This window comes from Crinia signifera, chromosome 5 (assembly GCF_055691185.1).
Source record: "Crinia signifera chromosome 5, ASM5569118v1, whole genome shotgun sequence".
In the NCBI taxonomy this organism is placed as follows: domain Eukaryota; kingdom Metazoa; phylum Chordata; class Amphibia; order Anura; family Myobatrachidae; genus Crinia; species Crinia signifera.
Genome location: NC_139221.1, coordinates 238,707,440 through 238,727,023, shown reverse-complemented (window position 1 = coordinate 238,727,023; position 19,584 = coordinate 238,707,440). Strand labels below are relative to the sequence as shown.

At 41.9% G+C, this 19,584-nt stretch overlaps 1 protein-coding gene across 3 annotated transcripts in view; it reads right to left on the bottom strand.

Moving 5' to 3' along the window:
* Positions 1-6,355: 6,355 nt before the first annotated feature.
* The window catches only part of NEK10 (NIMA related kinase 10), a 335,666-nt gene continuing 322,437 nt past the window's right edge, over positions 6,356-19,584 (bottom strand). For all 3 annotated transcript variants that reach the window (XM_083188708.1, XM_083188706.1, XM_083188709.1), the window contains 4 exons: positions 15,856-15,955; positions 12,578-12,630; positions 11,226-11,281; positions 6,356-6,773 (listed from right to left, as the gene is read on the bottom strand). In XM_083188708.1, the coding sequence (XP_083044834.1) occupies positions 6,722-6,773; positions 11,226-11,281; positions 12,578-12,630; positions 15,856-15,955 (261 nt within the window). In that variant the 3' untranslated portion in view covers positions 6,356-6,721. The remainder of the gene's footprint in view (positions 6,774-11,225; positions 11,282-12,577; positions 12,631-15,855; positions 15,956-19,584) is intronic.

Below are 19,584 nucleotides of genomic sequence, written 5' to 3'. Positions count from 1 at the left end.
CCCATAGGATGAGGAATAGAGGTATATAATGCACTGACATCTATCGTAAATAGGTACATTTCTTCGGTACTTATGTATTATCTGGGCTCCCATGTTAAATGCACCCCATTTTATCATACCCCTACTATCCAACTATGCATGGAGTTGATTTTATATAGTGTGGCGAGCGCAGCGAGCCACCGTGCCCGAAGCGTGGCAAGCGCAGCGAGCCCCGCGAGGGGACGCGGTCTCATAAGAAAAACGGGAGCCCAGATATTACATAAGTACCATTTCTTCTGTAGGTATTATGACCGATTGTAGTTGTCTCAATAAATCTGTTGTGTCGAGCAGGTATCTGGGGTGAGCCTTTATGCAAGTTGTAACAAACTGTCGATATAAATCGACAAAGGTTGCATTAGTGACCCTCTGGCTGCCACAATGGGTCGACCCGGAGGATCCACCATGGATTTGTGGACCTTGGGGACACAGTAAAATTGTGGCACCAGGGGGTGTGACGGTAACAATGCATTTTTCAAGGTCTCCGTAATTATACCCTCATTTACCGCTCCCGATAATATCTGGCTAAGTTCCCTTGAGAAAACAGTGGTAGGATTTGTGTTAAGATTACGGTATACATTGGTGTCTTCTAAATGTGTCATAATTTGTCTATGATACAAGCTGAGGAACGTAGGTAGTCAGTTTACTTTAAATATGACACAGTTATTAAGCCTACTTCCAAAAGACATAGAGCCTGATTCAGATTTGTACGCAATTCCAATATTCATGCAGCTGAGCATTTATTGGTAGACTGTGCACACACCCAGGTACTCTACTGATGCCTTCTCCAATCAGCAGCAAAAAAATAGTACTACATTATGGATTGTTTGCAGGAGGACGGCCACAAATGGGTATCAAACCTAGGGCTCCATGAGGTATAAATACACCTCTGACACAGTCTCACACTGAAGGTCTAGCAGATTGGAAGCTGCAGTCTGTATGGAATTTAAAACAAGGCTGGAAAAAACTCTGAGAACACTACAGAAAACAAGGTAAGGTGCAGAGCAGGTTATCAGAAAATACATGACAGGTTCAAGTGAGTGTATGATCTTCATAATTGCAACCGCAATATACCTTATATGATGCTTTTCCTTATTTATGTGAGCAAGTGTTCTTCTACAGAGTATAAAGCAATGCTTCTATACAGCATATGGAAGTAGAACAGAGGGACCAGATAAACCACATAAAGGGCCTTATTCTGCTTGGTGCGGTCCGTTCCGAATTCTGTGCTTTTTAGCTATCTGCGCATGCGTAGGCAACGCAATGCGCATGTGCAATGTACTGTCTGCGCACTCATTCTCACCAATACCATCTAGAAATGTGCACCGAACTCCCTTGGGAAATATGGGCGTAACATGGGCATCATGTGGGCGTACACAAGGGCGCGGTTTCCAAGTGGGCAAAACTGGGTGTAAATATGGGCGTACACGTGGGAGTGCACGAACAGTGGTAGGCGTGCATTCGGACCGGACACCGAGTGCAAGCGAACCAACACGCCAGAAATCTGCGGAGTCCATAAGCAAGTTTCTGTTCTCGGAGAGCACTGGTTCATGCGCTAGGCATTCGGATTGCCCAATTAGTACGGCCACACCTTAAACACGCGCAACTGACCACAATACAACCCACTCCTCTACTCATTAGGGATTAATTATACTCTTTTCACAGGTTCAATTGGAAGCATTGCTGCCTAAATGGCCCATTACAAAATACTAGAATATATGCTGCAAACACGACTGGATTGTTGCTATCTGACCCACATTTACACTGCAAGCAATGGACATAAGACAATAGCAGTAAGACCGTGCAGAATCTTTGCACGTTTTGATGCAGTCCGAAGACACTCCCTCTTCTTAGCGAGTCCGTCCGAAGGGATGCGGAAGACCTGTGGGTGTGTGTTCTTAGAATGTCCACCGTGGGTGGTGTTCAGTCATTTCCAAAAGAAGACGGAACGGACCACAATAACCAGAATAAGGCCCAAAGTCTGTGCAGCCCGTGCTTTTAATACTAGATTGCATCATATCTAATACAAAAAGCACACTGCTGTAGCACATTGTATGCTTTTTGTACTAGATACAATGCAATCTAGTACTGAAAGCACTGTGTATGGGCACCTTTAGACATGGCTACAATTCTGTGGCCTACAAAAAAAAAAACACACAACATGTAAACACAATATAAATTTAAACTCAGTGTAAAACATTTCTGAGAGGCTCCAAAATATTTACATTACCAAATGAACGTTAACAAGTCTTTTGACCACTGTATTCTAGTTTCTTAGCAACTGCATAAATATATTTATAATACAGATTTTATTCTCTCCATGCAACGTTGCAAGAAAAGGCAGTAAATTTGGCTAGTGTAATACAATGGCTTGTACTGTGTATTACTGAACAAGAAAAATAAATTTGAATGATCACTTTTCATCTTAGGTTAAGTGCAATTATTATTTATTATTTCCAGTTATTTATAAAACTCACACATATACTGCACCACGTTACAGAATATATGTTGCAATTCACATCAGTTCCTACCCCATTGGAGCTTACAATCTATGGGGTAGATTTATTATATGGCGATCAGGGGAATCTGCGCTATCCCCGTGCGTTATAGCAGGGGATATCGCTTCCCCTGATCTATCACACCCGCCGAGCGTTTACTCTAACGCCGGCGGTGTGGGGCAGGAGGCATAGCGCAGGGGCGATATTTTGCACTGCGCCCCTGCCTCCTGCCAGATTTATGAACGGTCAGCATCGCTGACCGTTCCGCCGCCTGCAGCAGGCGACTTCGCCAGCTGCAGGCGGCGATGCCCTATACCTAACAGCAGGGACAGCTCTGTCCCTGCTGCTGGCGCTGAGCTGCGCTGGGATCTCGCGACACTAGCAAGATCGCGCGCATGCGCAGTGAGCCGGCCGGGGGGAAAGGAGACGGCGCATCAGTATTAACTGATGCGCTGTCTCCAGGAGGGACATCGCCGGAGGGGGGAGTTAGCGCTCCCCCACTCCGGCGGCAAGATCTTAATAGATCTTGTCAGTGTCCATTCCTGCTTCGCCTCGCTAATGAGGCGAAGCAGGAACTGTTATAGCGGCGCGATAGGCGCCGCTATAATAAATCTACCCCTATGTTCCTTACTACATGTATATGTACACACATACTATTTCATACTATGGTGAATATTGTTGGGATACACCATAACAACTCATGCGGGCAGTTCGATTAGTCTGGCCTAGCATTATCGTGCACCAAATCCAAACCTGTTTTGGTGTCATGACGTTATCACCAAACAAGTTGACTAATTTCAGCTGCTGATGTGCCATTTGAAATCTAATTACACTACAGTATACACCTAAATATTTGACCATAATTCCACAAGCACCACCATCTTACAGCTGATGTTGGGACAGTATAGCTGGCCATACATTTATGCGTTTTGGGCCCTTTTCACCCGATTCCAATGGATCGGGCTGAAAAATCTGATGAAAAGTGTCCTAATTATATGTGCCAAACCTCCGATTCCGATGCGCGGATCTGGTAGATACATTATATAATATATCGCCATTGCACAGTTCCTGAGGTGTCGCATGCATGTGATACCTTGGATCCGTATATGGGGGCCTTATGACTGATATAAGGCGCAGGCTAATGGCCTTGATAGGAAGCTGTGGTCTACCTGCTCTGGCCTGGTGGGAAATGATAATGAAATACTGTAGAGAACATTACACATATGAGAGTTCTTGTTACAGTATCTTACTGATTTTACCACCCTCGGCATTACCCATATCTACCAGTAATGTCCTGCTTCCATAGTTACCATATATTATCTAGGACATAAAACTGGTTTTATGTCAAAATCTTCAAAATCTGTTCAGTTGCAAGTATAATCTATTTCCCTACTTCCTTTACATCATTTACATTTTCTAATCAATAAGTATATTTAAAAAGGGTGGGAAATAATAATAAACATTTTTTTTAGACAATTTTATTTGAAATATTATGCACAACAGATTTATTATAGGAACTTTCAAAGTAAAAGAGAAGTCCAAATTATTTTGGCATCAAGGGTCATTAAACTGTCTTTTCAGGATCAGTAAGGAGGAAATTAACACTGCCAAATAAATCAAATGACACTGGCATCCAGAATGCAAAATCACCAGCATTCAGATCATCAGGGACACATTAAATGACATTGTATAAGAGAATAACTACTTAAAAACAAAACAAAAAAAGTCTCACGGAGTGTGCAAAGAGGGAAGTTTGTTTTATAATGCCATTTGAATTACGATTTCTATAATGAAGCACTTAATTCATAATCATTTTTTGACATTCTCATGCACCTTGGCATCCTTTTCTGTACAAACATTATACACAGTTAAATGAACATAACAAATGCATAAAGGCACCAATTTAATGTAAAATGGAAGCACGACACATAGGACCTTATTCTGGTCCACACAAATTTGCAGCGTTGTGTGTGGATGTAAACGCCGCCCGTTGCCCCCACGGCCGCCCTCCCCCCCCTAGCTCACTGAGTTCCCTGCATGGCTGCAAATGGATGTTTAGCGTAACCATCCATTCACAGCCTTGGGTGCAGGGGTGAAATCATTTGATAGTCCATGAATGCTGGGTAGTAGTTCTGGGTAATGCTGGGTATTCCCATGGGCGCAACCACTCAACACCACCAGACGCGCCCCCCCCCCCCCCCGCACTGCTAGATTCCGCCTGCTTGCATCCAGCATCTACAGACGCTCATATCAAATCTTTTTTTTTTTAAACATTGCGCCCCTGTTTGTATATGCAGGGGAGTGTGTCAATTAGAATATCCCCCTTAGTTACACCAATGTGACATGCAACAACGTACCAAATGACCAATCCCAAATGTTGCTGTGTATAAGTAGGCCACTATACATCTGTAACCAGAAATGTAGTGGCTAATATACAAGTTTAATTTTCTGATGATAAGGTGAAGGTAAAAAGAATAATAGAACAATGAAGTGGTAGACAAAGATTAATACGGATACTCAGAATTGATAAATCAACAGAAAGTTAAGGGGCATACACACAGGGAAATGGAGCACCGATCAGTCCTTGTGTATGCCCTGTAGCGACGGTGATGCCTGGTACCACGTGTCGCTATCACCCACTGGTAAAGCCACTGCTTGCTTCCTGCTAGATCGTGGAGCTTTGTCTATAAACAATAGGCATAGCCCCACTCAGCACACAGCATTGCGGGGTGCTTATGCCCATCACTCAGCATGGAGGATGGGTCGCCCCATGTGCATGGGGCTTTAGTATTGTATAGCAGTGTCCCAATTGAATTAACAAATCGGATAACTACTGTATTCTCTATAATATACATGTAGAGGAGTACTTGTACTCTGCAGGGGGGAGTCAAATTATATGCAATGCACCACTGGTCCTTGTGGCGATGCCTGGCTGCGCACTTAACAGCCAGTTACTGTAGAAGTTTTTCTTGCACCTCCATGGGATGCACGGGAAACCGTATGCTCCCAATGGGCTCTGTAGAAGGGTGCATCATGTCCAGCATGCCCAATTGAATTAACCCAGTTTACAATTAAGATATATTTAAATGACTCTAAAATCATGGTTGTCACTCATTCTAGGGCCTTATGGAATAGCCTGAGAGATGCAGTATAACAATGTCAAAACATTTACGTTTTTTTTGCCATAGCGGTGACTCTGGGAATTGGTAAGCTGCGATTGTCGAAGTTTACTGAGTCAACCAGAATTAGGACCTACGATATGTCCTATTCTTATGTTCTAATTATCTTTCATTGTTAATATCTCAGTTTCTTATAAACATAACATAACACCTTCATCCACCTTCCCTTCAATTATAAGTTGTCAGTCTTAAGGGGCATACACACGTAGAGATCTGTGCTAAGCAATTTTGCTAAGATATTTTGCTAAGCAATTTTGCTGGTGTCAAGATCTCCCATGGAGAGCACATACACACGCAGAGATTTGTGCTAAGTGATTTTGCTAAGTAATTTTGCTAAGCAATTTTGCTTATGCAAAAAAAGTCAGGGTAATGGTTCAGAATGGGAGATTGTGATCAGTATCTCTCATTCTGTACACACAGAGAGATTTGCAGTAATTTGCTAAACAATCTGACTAGATTGTGACTGCATGCACTGACTTAGTTAGCAAGAGATATTTAATCTCTTGGAGCATACACACAGAGAGATCTGTGCTTACTTTCTAAGCAATCTAGTCAGATTGCTTAGAAAATAGCACAAATTTGCTCCGTGTGTACACCCCTTTATAATGCAGCACACTCACAACAAATAAAAAGTATACAATCTTCAGATCAAAATAATGCATGTTTTATTTGTAGCATTGTGCATTACATTTATTCATTTATCATAAATCTGCAATGTAAAGCTCTTACATACAGTCCTTTTCCAGATGTAATATGATATATGAGAACTCTATACATTTATATATAAAAGATATGGTACTTTTTATAGAGCATTTCATTATGCAAAGCATCTCAAAACAAGCGCAGCTCGTCTGATAATACAGTCACATCCAAGTCTCCGGAGGTTTCCCATGGGATTCATATCAGTCCACAGTTTTCGTCTTCTATATATGTTAAGCAGCTTTAGTTAACCAACTGTATCAGTTGGGAGAGGAACACAGTAATACTGTCTTTTAAAGGTGAAAGCCATCATCGTTTTATTGATAAAAGGCTCTTGACTCCCACTGGGAACGAGTAGTATCTAGAAAGAGAGAGATGATAACAACAAAATATAATTAAGAGCCTTTGTAAACAGGATAAGCCAACATAGTTCAATAGCATTCCCCTCTCAGACGGTACAGCTAAGTTTGCAATGACCTCTGTCTAATGTAAGCTATCTATTTTACCTTGATTCATTGATAAAGGAGAAAGCTATTATCTGGCTAAATGTGGATTCCATCAGCAATAATTCCATGGCATACTGCAAATTAAGAATCACTTTAGTGATGTATTGTGTAATATGACTATTTAACATGTGGGATTGTCTACATTTATATTTACAAGAGATAAGTACTCTATTCCTGTTATGTAATATCGTTTTAGATGAAGAACACGTGGAAAAAATAGGTTTGATGCTTTTGTAATTTTTCCATTTTTTTTTACAAAAAGATTTTTTTTAAATGGGGGTTGGAGGATTCTTTGCTTTATCTATTTTTCTTATGATATATATAGAGTTTTTTATAGTATACTGTACAGTTTGTCAGCATACATTTCTACTGTACAGAACGGGCACTTAAAGAGCCATGGGGGTATATTTATTTAAAATAAATTCATAAAATCAAACACATTTTGGCCCTTATTTTAGTTCTACTTAAATTTGATTGATGTGGGAGAGTCTGATTGGGTTAGGTAGGGGATTTCTAAAGTGGCAGCACAGGAGGAGTCTTGTAGGCAGGAGTGAAATATGGCTACCAGGTGCAAGGTGCTGGTCAGAGACAGAACTAAGAGGGAGAATATTTTGAGATGGAAAGTGAGATGTATGAAGATGTGAGGTAACTGGCATTGTACATAAGGATAAGAAACATTAATAGGGTTCCATGGTGGACTACAAACAGTAGAGAGACATACATACTGTACATTATGTTTAGTGAATAGGGAGAAAGTTCAATATTGCTGTTACTTCTAAAATGGGTTGAAGCTAGTATTTTTTTTTTTTTTTTTATTAGAGATCTTACATTTTTACAGCAGTTCGAAAGCATAATAGTTCTATGACGACAGGATAACATAGATAGTATCAATGACAGTTTGGCTCAACATAGCCAGTACACTATGAATTTTAGTATGTTAACACTGCAGTGTGTTACAAATAAGCAGTACTTCCAATTTAACCTTGATTGAAGATCTTAAATTTCTCCAAATATCCCAAAAAGAGAAACATGTAGACACATAGACGGGAGGGGTCGGGGAAGAGGGGGGGGGGGGGGGGAAAGGAGAGATACCAAGAAAGAAAATAAAGAGTAGGCGAAGAGGAAGAAGCAAATGTGGGGACAGACATATTCCTCTGATGCTTGTAATACTAATAGTGTCCACTATCCACCATATCCATAACTTCCCAAGCCCGCCAAGCATACTTCGTTGCTCCAATACCGCCCATTTTTAATACAGAGGTTTAACATGATAACAGCTCATGCTATCCTGAAACAACCATGCAGTAACCACAAACATTTATATGCGGACATCTACAACTAAAACAGTCTTGATCTCACTGAGTCCTCTAGAGTGTGTATAAATGGAAGCCACTTGGAGTGGAAATTACTAGTTTCTAAGTCCGAACTTGAGCAGTCATATCTTTTTTCGAAATATAGAAATTGTAGAAGCTTCTGTTTAACCAACAACAAAGTAGGAGCTGATTTTTTGGTCCAATGTATCAATATACACTTTCGGGCGGTGGTAATTATGGTTATTAGCAGAGGTAAACCCTTGGAATCAATTTGTCCTGTTTGCCAGTCTTGAAAGGATAGCCCCATAAACGCAATAGGAGAAAATGTCCACTTGACAGAGAACACAAAGTTAATATAGTCCATAATTTTAAACCAAAACCTTCTTATTTTTGGGCAATCCCACATACAGTGCTCCCAGTTAGAAATGGTTGCATTACATTTGAGACAGTGACCCACTTCATCTAATACCATATGACGTCGTTGGTGACGTCGTATATATGCTCTATAAAATGTTTTAAAATAAACCTCTTGTAAATAAGCGGATTTTAGTGATTTAAGTGACAATGTACACATGGCGACAAGTTGGTCGTGGCCAACATCACACTGTAGGTCGGCCTGCCACTTTGCAACTAACCCCCCCCAAACCGTCTGGGTGTGATATACTTTGCCGATAAGTAGTTGGTATAGGTGTTTCAATTTATAATCTTTGACCGAGCAAAATTTTATCAAAGTGGCCAGTGACTGAATTTGAGAGGGACAGGTTATCTGTGTAACCGGAGATCCTAACAGTTTGGAAGCGTTCGCAAAGTGGCACGCCTGATAATACATGAACAAGTGTGAGCTGTCTAATTGAAACTTATTCATTAACTCCAAGAAAGACAATAAGCGGCCTCCTGGGTCAAACATCTTGCTAGTGAGATCCAGGCCCCTCCTTTTCCAAACCTTAAATTTCGAATTTGCGAGAGAGGGGGGAAAAGATGGGTTGCCCCATAATGGTATAAATATTGTTTTCTGAGGGTTGGATTCTAAGATACGATTCATCCGTATCCAGGCTTGATAAGTGTCCCGGAACAGAATATGATCCCTGATCCTCGGTGGTACGACCCCAGATCCAGATTGGAGTAATGCCCCAGGCGCAAAGGGATAAAAAACGCTACAATCTAGATCTAAATCCGAAAAAGTTGATTTGTTTTGGAGCCAATCATTTATGTACCTAAATTGAATCGCCAAAGAATAGCTACGAAGATCAGGGTAGCTCATTCCGCCTTCCATCCTATTTGCTTTAAGTTTCCTGATTGCAACTCTTGGGCGTTTACCTCTCCACAAAAATTTGTTGAAAAGGGATTCTAGATGCTGAATATCTAACGGTTTCAAAGAGATAGGAAGCATTTGCATACAATACAGGATCTTTGGAAGGATTATTGACTTAATGACCGCCATTCTCCCAATCAAGGATATGGGCAGGTCAGCCCATGTTTCTAATTTTGATTTAATTTGGGAAATAATTCGTCCATAGTTCAAAGAGTATAACTTAGAAAGGGTATTACTAATTAACACTCCCAAATATTTAAAATGAGAGTGACACGCTGGAATTGGAGACTTTAAGGATTGTAGCAGGTTAGGATCGAAAGAACCCAAGGGTAGCAGTTCAGATTTCGACATATTGACCCTATATCCCGAGACCTCCCCGAAAGAGCCAATCAGATTCAACAAAGCAGGTAAGGATTGAGTGGGTTTGGAGAGAAAGATTAATGTATCGTCAGCGAATAACGCTATTTTAACCTCTAATTTATTAATGGATATCCCATGGATCATGGGGGAGGACCTAATTGCTATAGCGAGTGGTTCAATCGCTATTGCGAACAACAACGGGGATAAAGGGCAGCCCTGTCGTGTCCCCCTCTGAAGTGGGAAGGGGGCCGACAGGGTCCTATTACAAGCTAATCTTGATGTAGGGGAGGAATACAACATCTCAATTATTGAAATAAACTTGTCGGGGAAAGGGTTGAAGCTAGTATTGATGGATGAGGGGAATGGCAGATAGGATGAATTTGAAGTTTAATAATCAATGTAGTAGATGATGAGAAAATAGCTGAGATGTTTTGTAGCATCTTGGGTATACTGTATACTGTATGAATATAGAATATGGCAAAATATATATTGACATAAGACTTGCTTAGCTTATGACATCCATATAACTGGTTTGTTATACATGTGTATACTGCCTCTCTATTACATAGTGTGACTGCCTGTAGGCTATTCATTGCCAAATTCTGCTTATCCCTTTTTATCTGTTCCCCTGGTGGGCCTTATCCCCTTCTATAGCTGTCTCCTTAGGTCTATATACCCCATAATTTCCTCTCATCTGCATTACTCTTTCCATCCTATTCCCTTTGTATCATTGCTGTCTTCTATCTTTTTCCACTACCCATTCCACTCCTTTATCCATTCTCTGCCCCAACCTCTCGCACCAATGTCTCCTTTCTCCTCTATAACATTGCCATCTTTAATGCTTCTCCTCCTCACCAATATTTTCTCTTTAATGCTTCTCCTCCTCCTCTCCCATATTTTCTCTGTCCTATTTTCAACATCCATTTTTTCCCTTTTCCCATTCCGGCCGTCCTTCCATGTATAATCCGTCTTTGCCTGGCTCATACAAAAAATGTGTTCCATAATCACTGTGCTATTGGTAACTAGGCTATTGGTGCTATTGGTAACTGGGACACCATTGGTAACTGGGACACCACTTTGACGTGTGAACAGAAACATGTTTTATGTCTCATCCAACATCAAAGGAGCTTAATGTAGGGTGCTGCAATGGCCTTAAAACAGAATGCACCACTTCAAATTCTTTCTATCAATTTCTAGGATGCAATAGTTAAATGATAGACAGAATCTTATTGGTTGCTAAGGGCAACATCACCTCTCTTCATTTTTAGAAGCTTTAGTAAATTTGCCCCTAAGTGACTATAATTACAAAATAATATACATACCGATTTGAAGTTAAATTATAGTAGCCACTGTCTTCTAAAACTTCTTCGATCATTGTCTAAGTGGTAAAAAGTATGAGTTTAGTGCATGCTACAACTTGGTCACTTTCAAACATTGTGCAAGGATAAATAAAATTGTGGTAGAATAAAGTCAAGAGATGAGAGAAATGGTTTAAAAAGTTTCAGTGGGACAGACCATTCCTAAGCGATGCAACATTCTAGTGATACAATCTTTGAGTTAAGACAGGTACACACTATCCAGTTATTGGTCCGATCAGTCAATACTTGGCCTGATAATTTGAGATATGTAGGAGTGTTAGCCAATAAACTGCTTCCAAAGCACCTGCAACTGACGTGACCAATTCTGGAATCGGCGGGATCCGGGGATTTGGCCATAAAATTGCCAGGATTTCAATCCCAGGATTGGAGGTTCCAATCCTGGGATTTTGGGATTAAACTTCGCATGCACAGATGCCGCCATCCAGATGCTGCTCGGCTGCCAGCTCGGCGTGGTGTGATGTGGTCAGAGGTCAAGCTGTGCGGGCCGCACCACCTGCCCCGCTCCTGGGCCCCACACTGCTCCTGGCTGCACCACCTGCCCCATTCCGGCCACACCTGCCCAGGTGAGTAAATATGTGGGGCGGCCAGTTTAGGGGGGGGAGGTTTACTTTTTTTTATTAATGATGCCAATTCTGGGACTGAGCATTTTTCAATCCTGTGATTGAAAAAATGCTCTGGGACTGGCATCCCTACCTACAACAATTAGGTCAGGAGGTTGGGATGTGTACTGCACATGCTTCAGTATATTGCTCCCGACCTCCCAATCCCTTTGAAGAGATCTGCATATCAATATAATCGCTATATCGGATTGGAGTGTTTATTGGATCAGCAGTATTTATCAAATATTGTGTACCTGACATTATTATACAGTATTGCATCAAAACTGATGTCTAGCAAATACTGGATTTTTACACAGCAATATTATGTCCATCAGTTTACAATAGACAGCAAAAATGATTATTAGAAAATGTATCCTCCAGCCTAAGATGTAGAAAACTTTTTAGTCTTCTCCTATGTAGGAAGTCTCATTATGACACAAAAATAGCACTTAACTAAACAATATGGGTGAGATTAAATAGGATGAGAGATTAAGAAAGTGAGAGATTTGGTGAGAAATCTTCAGTTTTTTTAAAGCGGCAATCTCAAAATCAAACTGGTTTTGCTGTGTAAATGATTGCCGCTTTAAAAAAACTGGAGATTTCTTACCAAATCTCTCACTTTCTGAATCTCTCATCCTATTAAATCTCACCCTATATATAATAACAATAATTATTACAATGTAACAATTAACATACCTGCAATTGCTCATACGTTATTCCACCATCAAGTTCAAATGTGCTAGCAGTCCCTATAATAGTAAAAAATAGTTTTTTTGAGGTCATAATCAATTCTATCATTGTTTCCTATGGCTCAACAAAACATTTGTCTGTATATGTTTCCATACATGGCGTATTTACCCTGGCTGTTGCAATGTAAAAGAGGCAAATTCCTAGTATATGCAAGAATACCTGGCCAAATAAATAGAATTCTGATAATATAAGAAAAACAAATAATGCTATCATTTTAAAGCATATCTATCTGTATTATGTTGGTTTGGTACGTCTCTGGACTGCTTCCTCCACGCCCCTTTTGTGCGACTTGGCTGCTCCCTCCAAGAGTGAGCAGCCACAAGGTAAGTACTGTATGTGGTAGTATGCCTCCATCAGCTTAAAGCAGTTTACATCTTCAGAAGATGGTGTAAACTGCCAGGTACAAACTCCGAAAAGTTTTGGTTTTTGAAGTTTGCTAAATAAGGATCCGATCCTACTGTAATCGCCATTGATAATAATGAGGAGAGTAATTTGCAACATTACCCTTATTCAGGAGTATTATGTGAAATCTCTTGCATTAGCATACCCTCCAACATCTGAAAAGCAAAAAACGGTACAAATTTGGAAAGGGGACGTAGCCATGCCCCCTTTCCTATACTTACAATAGACAGTTAGAGACCCAAAAGAAGTACAGGCAACAAACAAACAAAAAAGTACTGTACCTGCCAAAAAAGGTACAGTTGGAGGGTATACATTAGGCCAGGGGATGCCAAACTTTTTGGAATCACGGCGCCCTAGAGCATCAAAATATTTTCAAGGCACCCCTAGGCCAAATGCTTCTTATCGAGAAATTCAGAAAAAAAATATTAAATTAAGTGCATTGTGTTTATATGTCACAGTTATCTGGTGAGGGACAGGATTTGCTTCTTTTTGTCCACATATATTATGATTGGCAGCCACAAGCACTGGTTTTGCCTGGTACATTGACCATAAATAATATGAATTGATCCTGGTCCACCAACCCAATGCACCCTTGCAAGTGTCCTGAGGCACCCCAGGGTGCCTAGGCACACAGTTTGGGAACCACTGCATTAGGCTATTAGTACATAACAACAATTAATACAATTAAGTAGAAACTGCACTTTATACATAGTTTCATTTAAAAAAGCTTGCCCCTAGGCATTTAAGTATTTAGTATAGATGAGGACAACAATGTGTAACAGTAAGTAGGCATGACAAGTCCGGCCTGGTCAGCACTGCAGCCACACTGGTGTGAATATTGTGTGTTGTTTATTAAATCTTTTATATACAGAAGAAAACAACTTCAGGCTTTAAACTAATTTTTATGCATATCAACAGATGTCTATAGATGAAATATAAATATTTATACCAAGGTTTTCTTATAGCTAAAAATAACATGTTTTTATAATTATGCCCAACAGAACAAAACAAAATATAAAATGCTACTTGATAAATGGCAAATACAGAGATAGGCACAAACATTCCATGCTTACATTTAGTGAAATATGTTCTGCTTTAGCTATAATAACATATACTATACTGCATGTCATATCTGTGCTTCTAACATACGGTACTGCATGTAACATATGTGCTTCCAACATACTGTACTGCATGTCACATATGTGCTTCCAACATACTGTACTGCATTTCACATCTGTGCTTCTAACATACTGTACTGCATTTCACATCTGCGCTTCTAACATACTATACTGCAGGTCACATCTGTGCTTCTAACATACTGTACTGCATGTCATATCTGTGCTTCTAACATACTGTATTGCATTTCACATCTGTGCTTCTAACATACTGTACTTCATGTCATATCTGTGCTACCAGCGTACTGTACTGTACTGTAATGTACTGCACATTCCTTGAATCTCCCCGCATGCATGCAAATGGATATTTTACATAAACATCCATTCGCAGCTTGCGTGCGGGGATGAAATCCTTCGGAGGTTCTGAATGTCATATTCGTGCTTCTAACATACTGTACTGCATGTCACATCTGTGCTTCTAACATACTGTACTGCATTTCACATCTGTGCTACCAGCGTACTGTACTGAATGTCATACTGTATCTGTGCTACCAGCGTACTGTACTGAATGTCATACTGTATCTGTGCTTCCAGCATACTGTACTGCATGTCACATATGTGCTTCTAGCATAGTGTACTGCAGTTCACATCTGTGCTTCTAACATAGGGGGTTATTCTGATTGACCCACAATGTTGCAAATTTCGCAGTTTTGCGAGTCATTTAAACACTGCCCACAAGAAAAACCGCCGCACATTCTTTTGCATAAACATCCATTCGCAGCTTGCGTGAGGGGATGAAATCATTCGGAGGTTCTGAATGTCATATCCGTGCTTCTAACATACTGTACTGCATGTCATATCTGTGCTTCTAACACATACCTCCCAACTGTCACGATTTTAGAGGGACAGTCCCGATTTTCGGGTCCTGTCCCGCTGTCCCACCCGCGGCAGACATTGTCCCGCTGCGGGGGGTGGCAGTTGGGAGACCCCCCAATCTAGTAGAATAGACGCTGTGCGCATGTGCACAGCGTCTATTCTCGTATGAAAATGAGGTTGCGGCTAATTAGCATAAGCCGCGCCCTCATTTGCATACGCCCCATCCCCTTTTCGGGCGCTCGCGCGGCGAAGTCCCTATTTCTTCAGGTCAAAAGTTGGGAGGTATGCTAACATACTGTACTGCATGTCATAATTGTGCTTCTAACATACTGTACTGCATGTCATATCTTTGCTTCTAACATACTGTACTGCATGTCATATCTGTGCTTGTAACATACTGTATGATGCACTTAGTAACATCAGTTGGCCTTGTAGTGGCAACAACACATACAGATTGTGAAGAATAGAACAGCAGATGAAAGAAGCAGTATTTGTGCATGAACACACAGGATCCCCCCACCACCCACCCCCCATGCAGCTTTCATAGATTCTTTGAAAATCATTCCTTTATGTTATCATTTATGATTTCCATTTTTATTGTACCTCTTAAATGTAGCTGTGCTTTGATGTAGTCTTAGCTTTGATTAGGACAAATCTGCAAATAGGGATTGCAGTAATAGCTTCCAATCAAATATTTCATGGACGTTTTCTTCTAAAATCATCATTGCTCATATATTTTATTATATTTCAGGTCAGTAAATGCGCCTATCCCTGTATTCTGCAATGCTGCTACAGTACATAAATGGCATGCAATTATTGTTTAATGCTTACCTGTCCTGTCGTCAGCTATGAGTGTCTTCCCATATGACTGTAGCAGTCCATGGCAGTCGGCAGTAAAAAACTCAATGAGCTCAGGAGAACCTTGCAAAACCTAAACAAAGATGTACAATTAGATGGATAACCTGCTGACATCTTAAACCTACTGTACAGGATAGTCAAGCAATTACTGAGATTGAAGGGGCCATATTAGGTCAGGTCTCTGGAAAGTATATATGCCCAGATCTAAAGAAAATGACATGCCACATGCAGTATACTAATTAAACACCCTAAAAACATAGTAACGTAGGGTCTGATTCAGAGTTAAATGCCACCCTGCCGAACTCCCCCACCAGTGTCTGACTCCCCTCACTAGCATGCAAGGGGATGTGTACGTGGACACGGCTCGCATGCGGCCAAAAGGAGGAGAAATCCCTCCTCCAATAGGCGGTGTTGATTGGTTCTATTTTATTAGTTTCACATTTTTTTTCACAATGTTTATGTTTGTGTTCTCTCTTTATGTATGTATGCACGGCATTGTATAAGTAAAACACTTGATCAAAACACCTGCCCGCAGTCATCATTTCCTACGTCCATACTCTGTATTCCTGAACCCCCCCCCCTACTGCCACCAATAACCATTTTCTAACCCCTTAATGCATACTTGATTAACATTCTGGAATAGCGGGGAGCCTCCCAAAATTGAACGGTCCTGCCAGCCCCCCAGGTAGGTGGGCAAGACTCTTGCTTACTCTAGAGGCCCCCAGCACCCTCCCCTTTGCCACCCACAACCAGAGGTGTAGCTAGGGCGGAGCACGGGCTCCAGGCGCCGACATGTCACCTGGCGCCGGAGCCGTGCACCTTGCAGCTGGCTCCCCGCCCTGCTCGCCCGCTCCCCCAGCACGTCCGCTCAGTGGCATGTATGTATGCTGCCTGCAGGGAGTGCCAGGAGAAAACCCGCTGTGCACGGAAAACCCGCTGCGCAAAGAGCAGATGTGAGGTCGGGAGGGGTTAAAGGTGAAAGCTGTCGGCGCCGCTGATTCACCGTCCGAATCCCTACATAGCGGGTTTTCTCTTGGCGCTCCCTGCAGGCATCATACATACACGCCACTGAGCGGGCATGCTGGGGGAGCGAGCGGGATAGGTTCACAGCTCCACAGCGCACCCTGCTGCCGGTGACATCACAGGTCACAGGTTGTGTGAGAGCTCAGAGAGAAGGACACTGCGGGACCCCAGCAAGCCTCTGATTGGTGGATGGCTGGTGAGTCTGAACACTGCTCTTCCTTCCTGTACTCCAGGATTGATTGCCTTCAGAGTGCTCCGTGAGCTGGGAGCTTCATCATGGGCTGTGTGCTGTCAAACATTTCACACCTGGTGTTCCTCACTCCCCACAGCACTGCTCACTGTCACAGAGACCAGGTAGTTGCTCTGCTGCCGTAGTTGCAGGGCCGTCTTAATGCAAGGGCTCAAAGTGCAGTTGCCCATGGGCCCCAAAATGCTAGGGGCCCAAAGCCTGGCTCCTGTCGGCAAGCCCCCCCCCCTCCCCTCCCATCGCATCGCAGCCTGTACCCGTTCACCAGCCCCTGTCATTAAGGGCCCAAGCGCAGCCACCTGCACTGTTGGGGCTGCTGCCGATGCCCGACGCCCGCCCACAGAGCGCAGAGCATTAATGGGAGTGTGGGATATTACGGGGACGAAGTCATGCGGCCGCCCAATCAGAGGCAGAACTACCAGCTCTCTTCATGCTTCTGCTGGGGTGGTCACCATTTATTGAGGGGAGCCTGGCTACATCTGTATGTGTCCAATGTGTAATGGGCATTACGGTGTGTGGTACTTATGTATTATCTTGGCTACCATGTTAAATGCACCCCATTTTTTCATATCCCTACTATCCAACTACGCATGGAGTTGATTTTATATAGTGTGGCGAGCGCAGCGAGCCACCGTGCCCGAAGCGTGGCGAGCCCCGCGAGGGGACGCGGTCCCATAAGAAAAACGGGAGCCCAGATATTACATAAGTACCCCTTGTGTTATATAGTATGTAATGGGCATTACGTTGTGTTACATAGTATGTGATGGGCATTACGGTGTGTGCTATAATGTTGGGCCACGCCCCCTTTTTGCCATGCAAGAGCCCCGTCTGCTACAAATCGCTTTGTGCCCTTGCTCCGGGCACCGTGGCACCTAGCTACACCACTTCCCACAACATAGTACAGGAAGAGAGGGAAGCAAAATAGGGAAGTATGCCTCAAGAGAAAGTATGGAGGTGAGGTCGTAGAGGTTCCACAGCAACTGCCTGCATTGAGTACAACAAGGATCCTCACAGACATCCTTTATTTTTTGATAGGCAGACTTGGTGGCGCCCCCCTAGATCCTGGCGCCCTAGGCAGCTGCCTAAAGCTGCCTAGTGGTAGAGCCAGCCCTGAGTGCAGCACCTCATGCTATTTATGTGTTTACATTAAATTTTACCTAGAATTCCCATCAACCAATGACTGCTTTTCATGCTGGTATTTTGAACTACAAATTCCAGCATGTAGATGTTTTCCAGTGACTGCTTGAGCATGTTGGAGCTTATGGAACTAAAAGCATCGGCGTACACCAGCGTAGCCAGAGCATATTGTAACATACTGTACCACAGACCTACCAAATAGACAAAAACACAGACATGGTTAAAAATGTGTTAGGTGGAGGAGATGGAGCTTAACCAGTGTGATCATAGATATATTTTGTTGCTTATCTTTTGATACATTACCTGTCCTTTTTATGATAATATCCAGAGTGACAACTTAAGAAAGAATAGGAGGAAGAAATATCATAAGATAAGTAACAAAATATGTCTATGATCACACTGGTTAAGCTCTATCTCCTCCACCTAACACATTTTTAACCCACTCTTTTCTTGGGGACACAAGGGAAAAGTCCCCCTTTGGTGGAATTGAGGCAGAACATAACCAGACGAAGCACCCAATGTTTTTTTGCCCATGTTTTCTCACTTTTATTAAAATTAAGCCGCCGTCAACCCTCATTTACCGTTTTTATTACATTTCAAAATGATAAGAAATTATAGTGAATTGTCTATCTGAAGTAGTCCATAGAGAATCTTCATCTGTGCGTCATTCAAAAGAAAATAAAGCGAAAACAGAACAAAACCGTAAGACATTAATGTAATTTACCGAGCCCAACGGGTAAATGACACAAAACTGAATGGAGCCAGACAAGCCTAAGTGGAGTGTTGCTAAGTGTATAACACATCTTTGCTCCTCATGCATTCATATACCAGTATCTGCAATACAATTTATTAGAATATTACAGCATTGTCACTGCCTGACAGTAGTGTTAGGTTTTGCACGTGATGTAACTACTGTATTTGATAGTTAAATGGCACTTAGAAGAATGGATTCAGAGAAACCTTTTACATAAAAGTGTACTTGTGTACTCTGCTTATGGTACATCATTGATCCATATCTACAATATAGTAGTAAAATATTATAACATGTTCCATTAATGTAAATTCATTCAGTTTATAACTGGAAACCAAATACAAGTGTGCCTTGAGTTCTAGTCAGGATGTCGATATTCAGAAATTTGTCTATATTACCATCATGTTGTCAGTTAAGGTCAAGATTCACAATGTCAACACAGATATAATGTTGACATTTCAAAATGATCACTGCAATATGCTGCAATGGGGGCGGAGCCTAATGGCACACTTTACCTGGCCAACTCCATGCAAGAAAAAAAGTG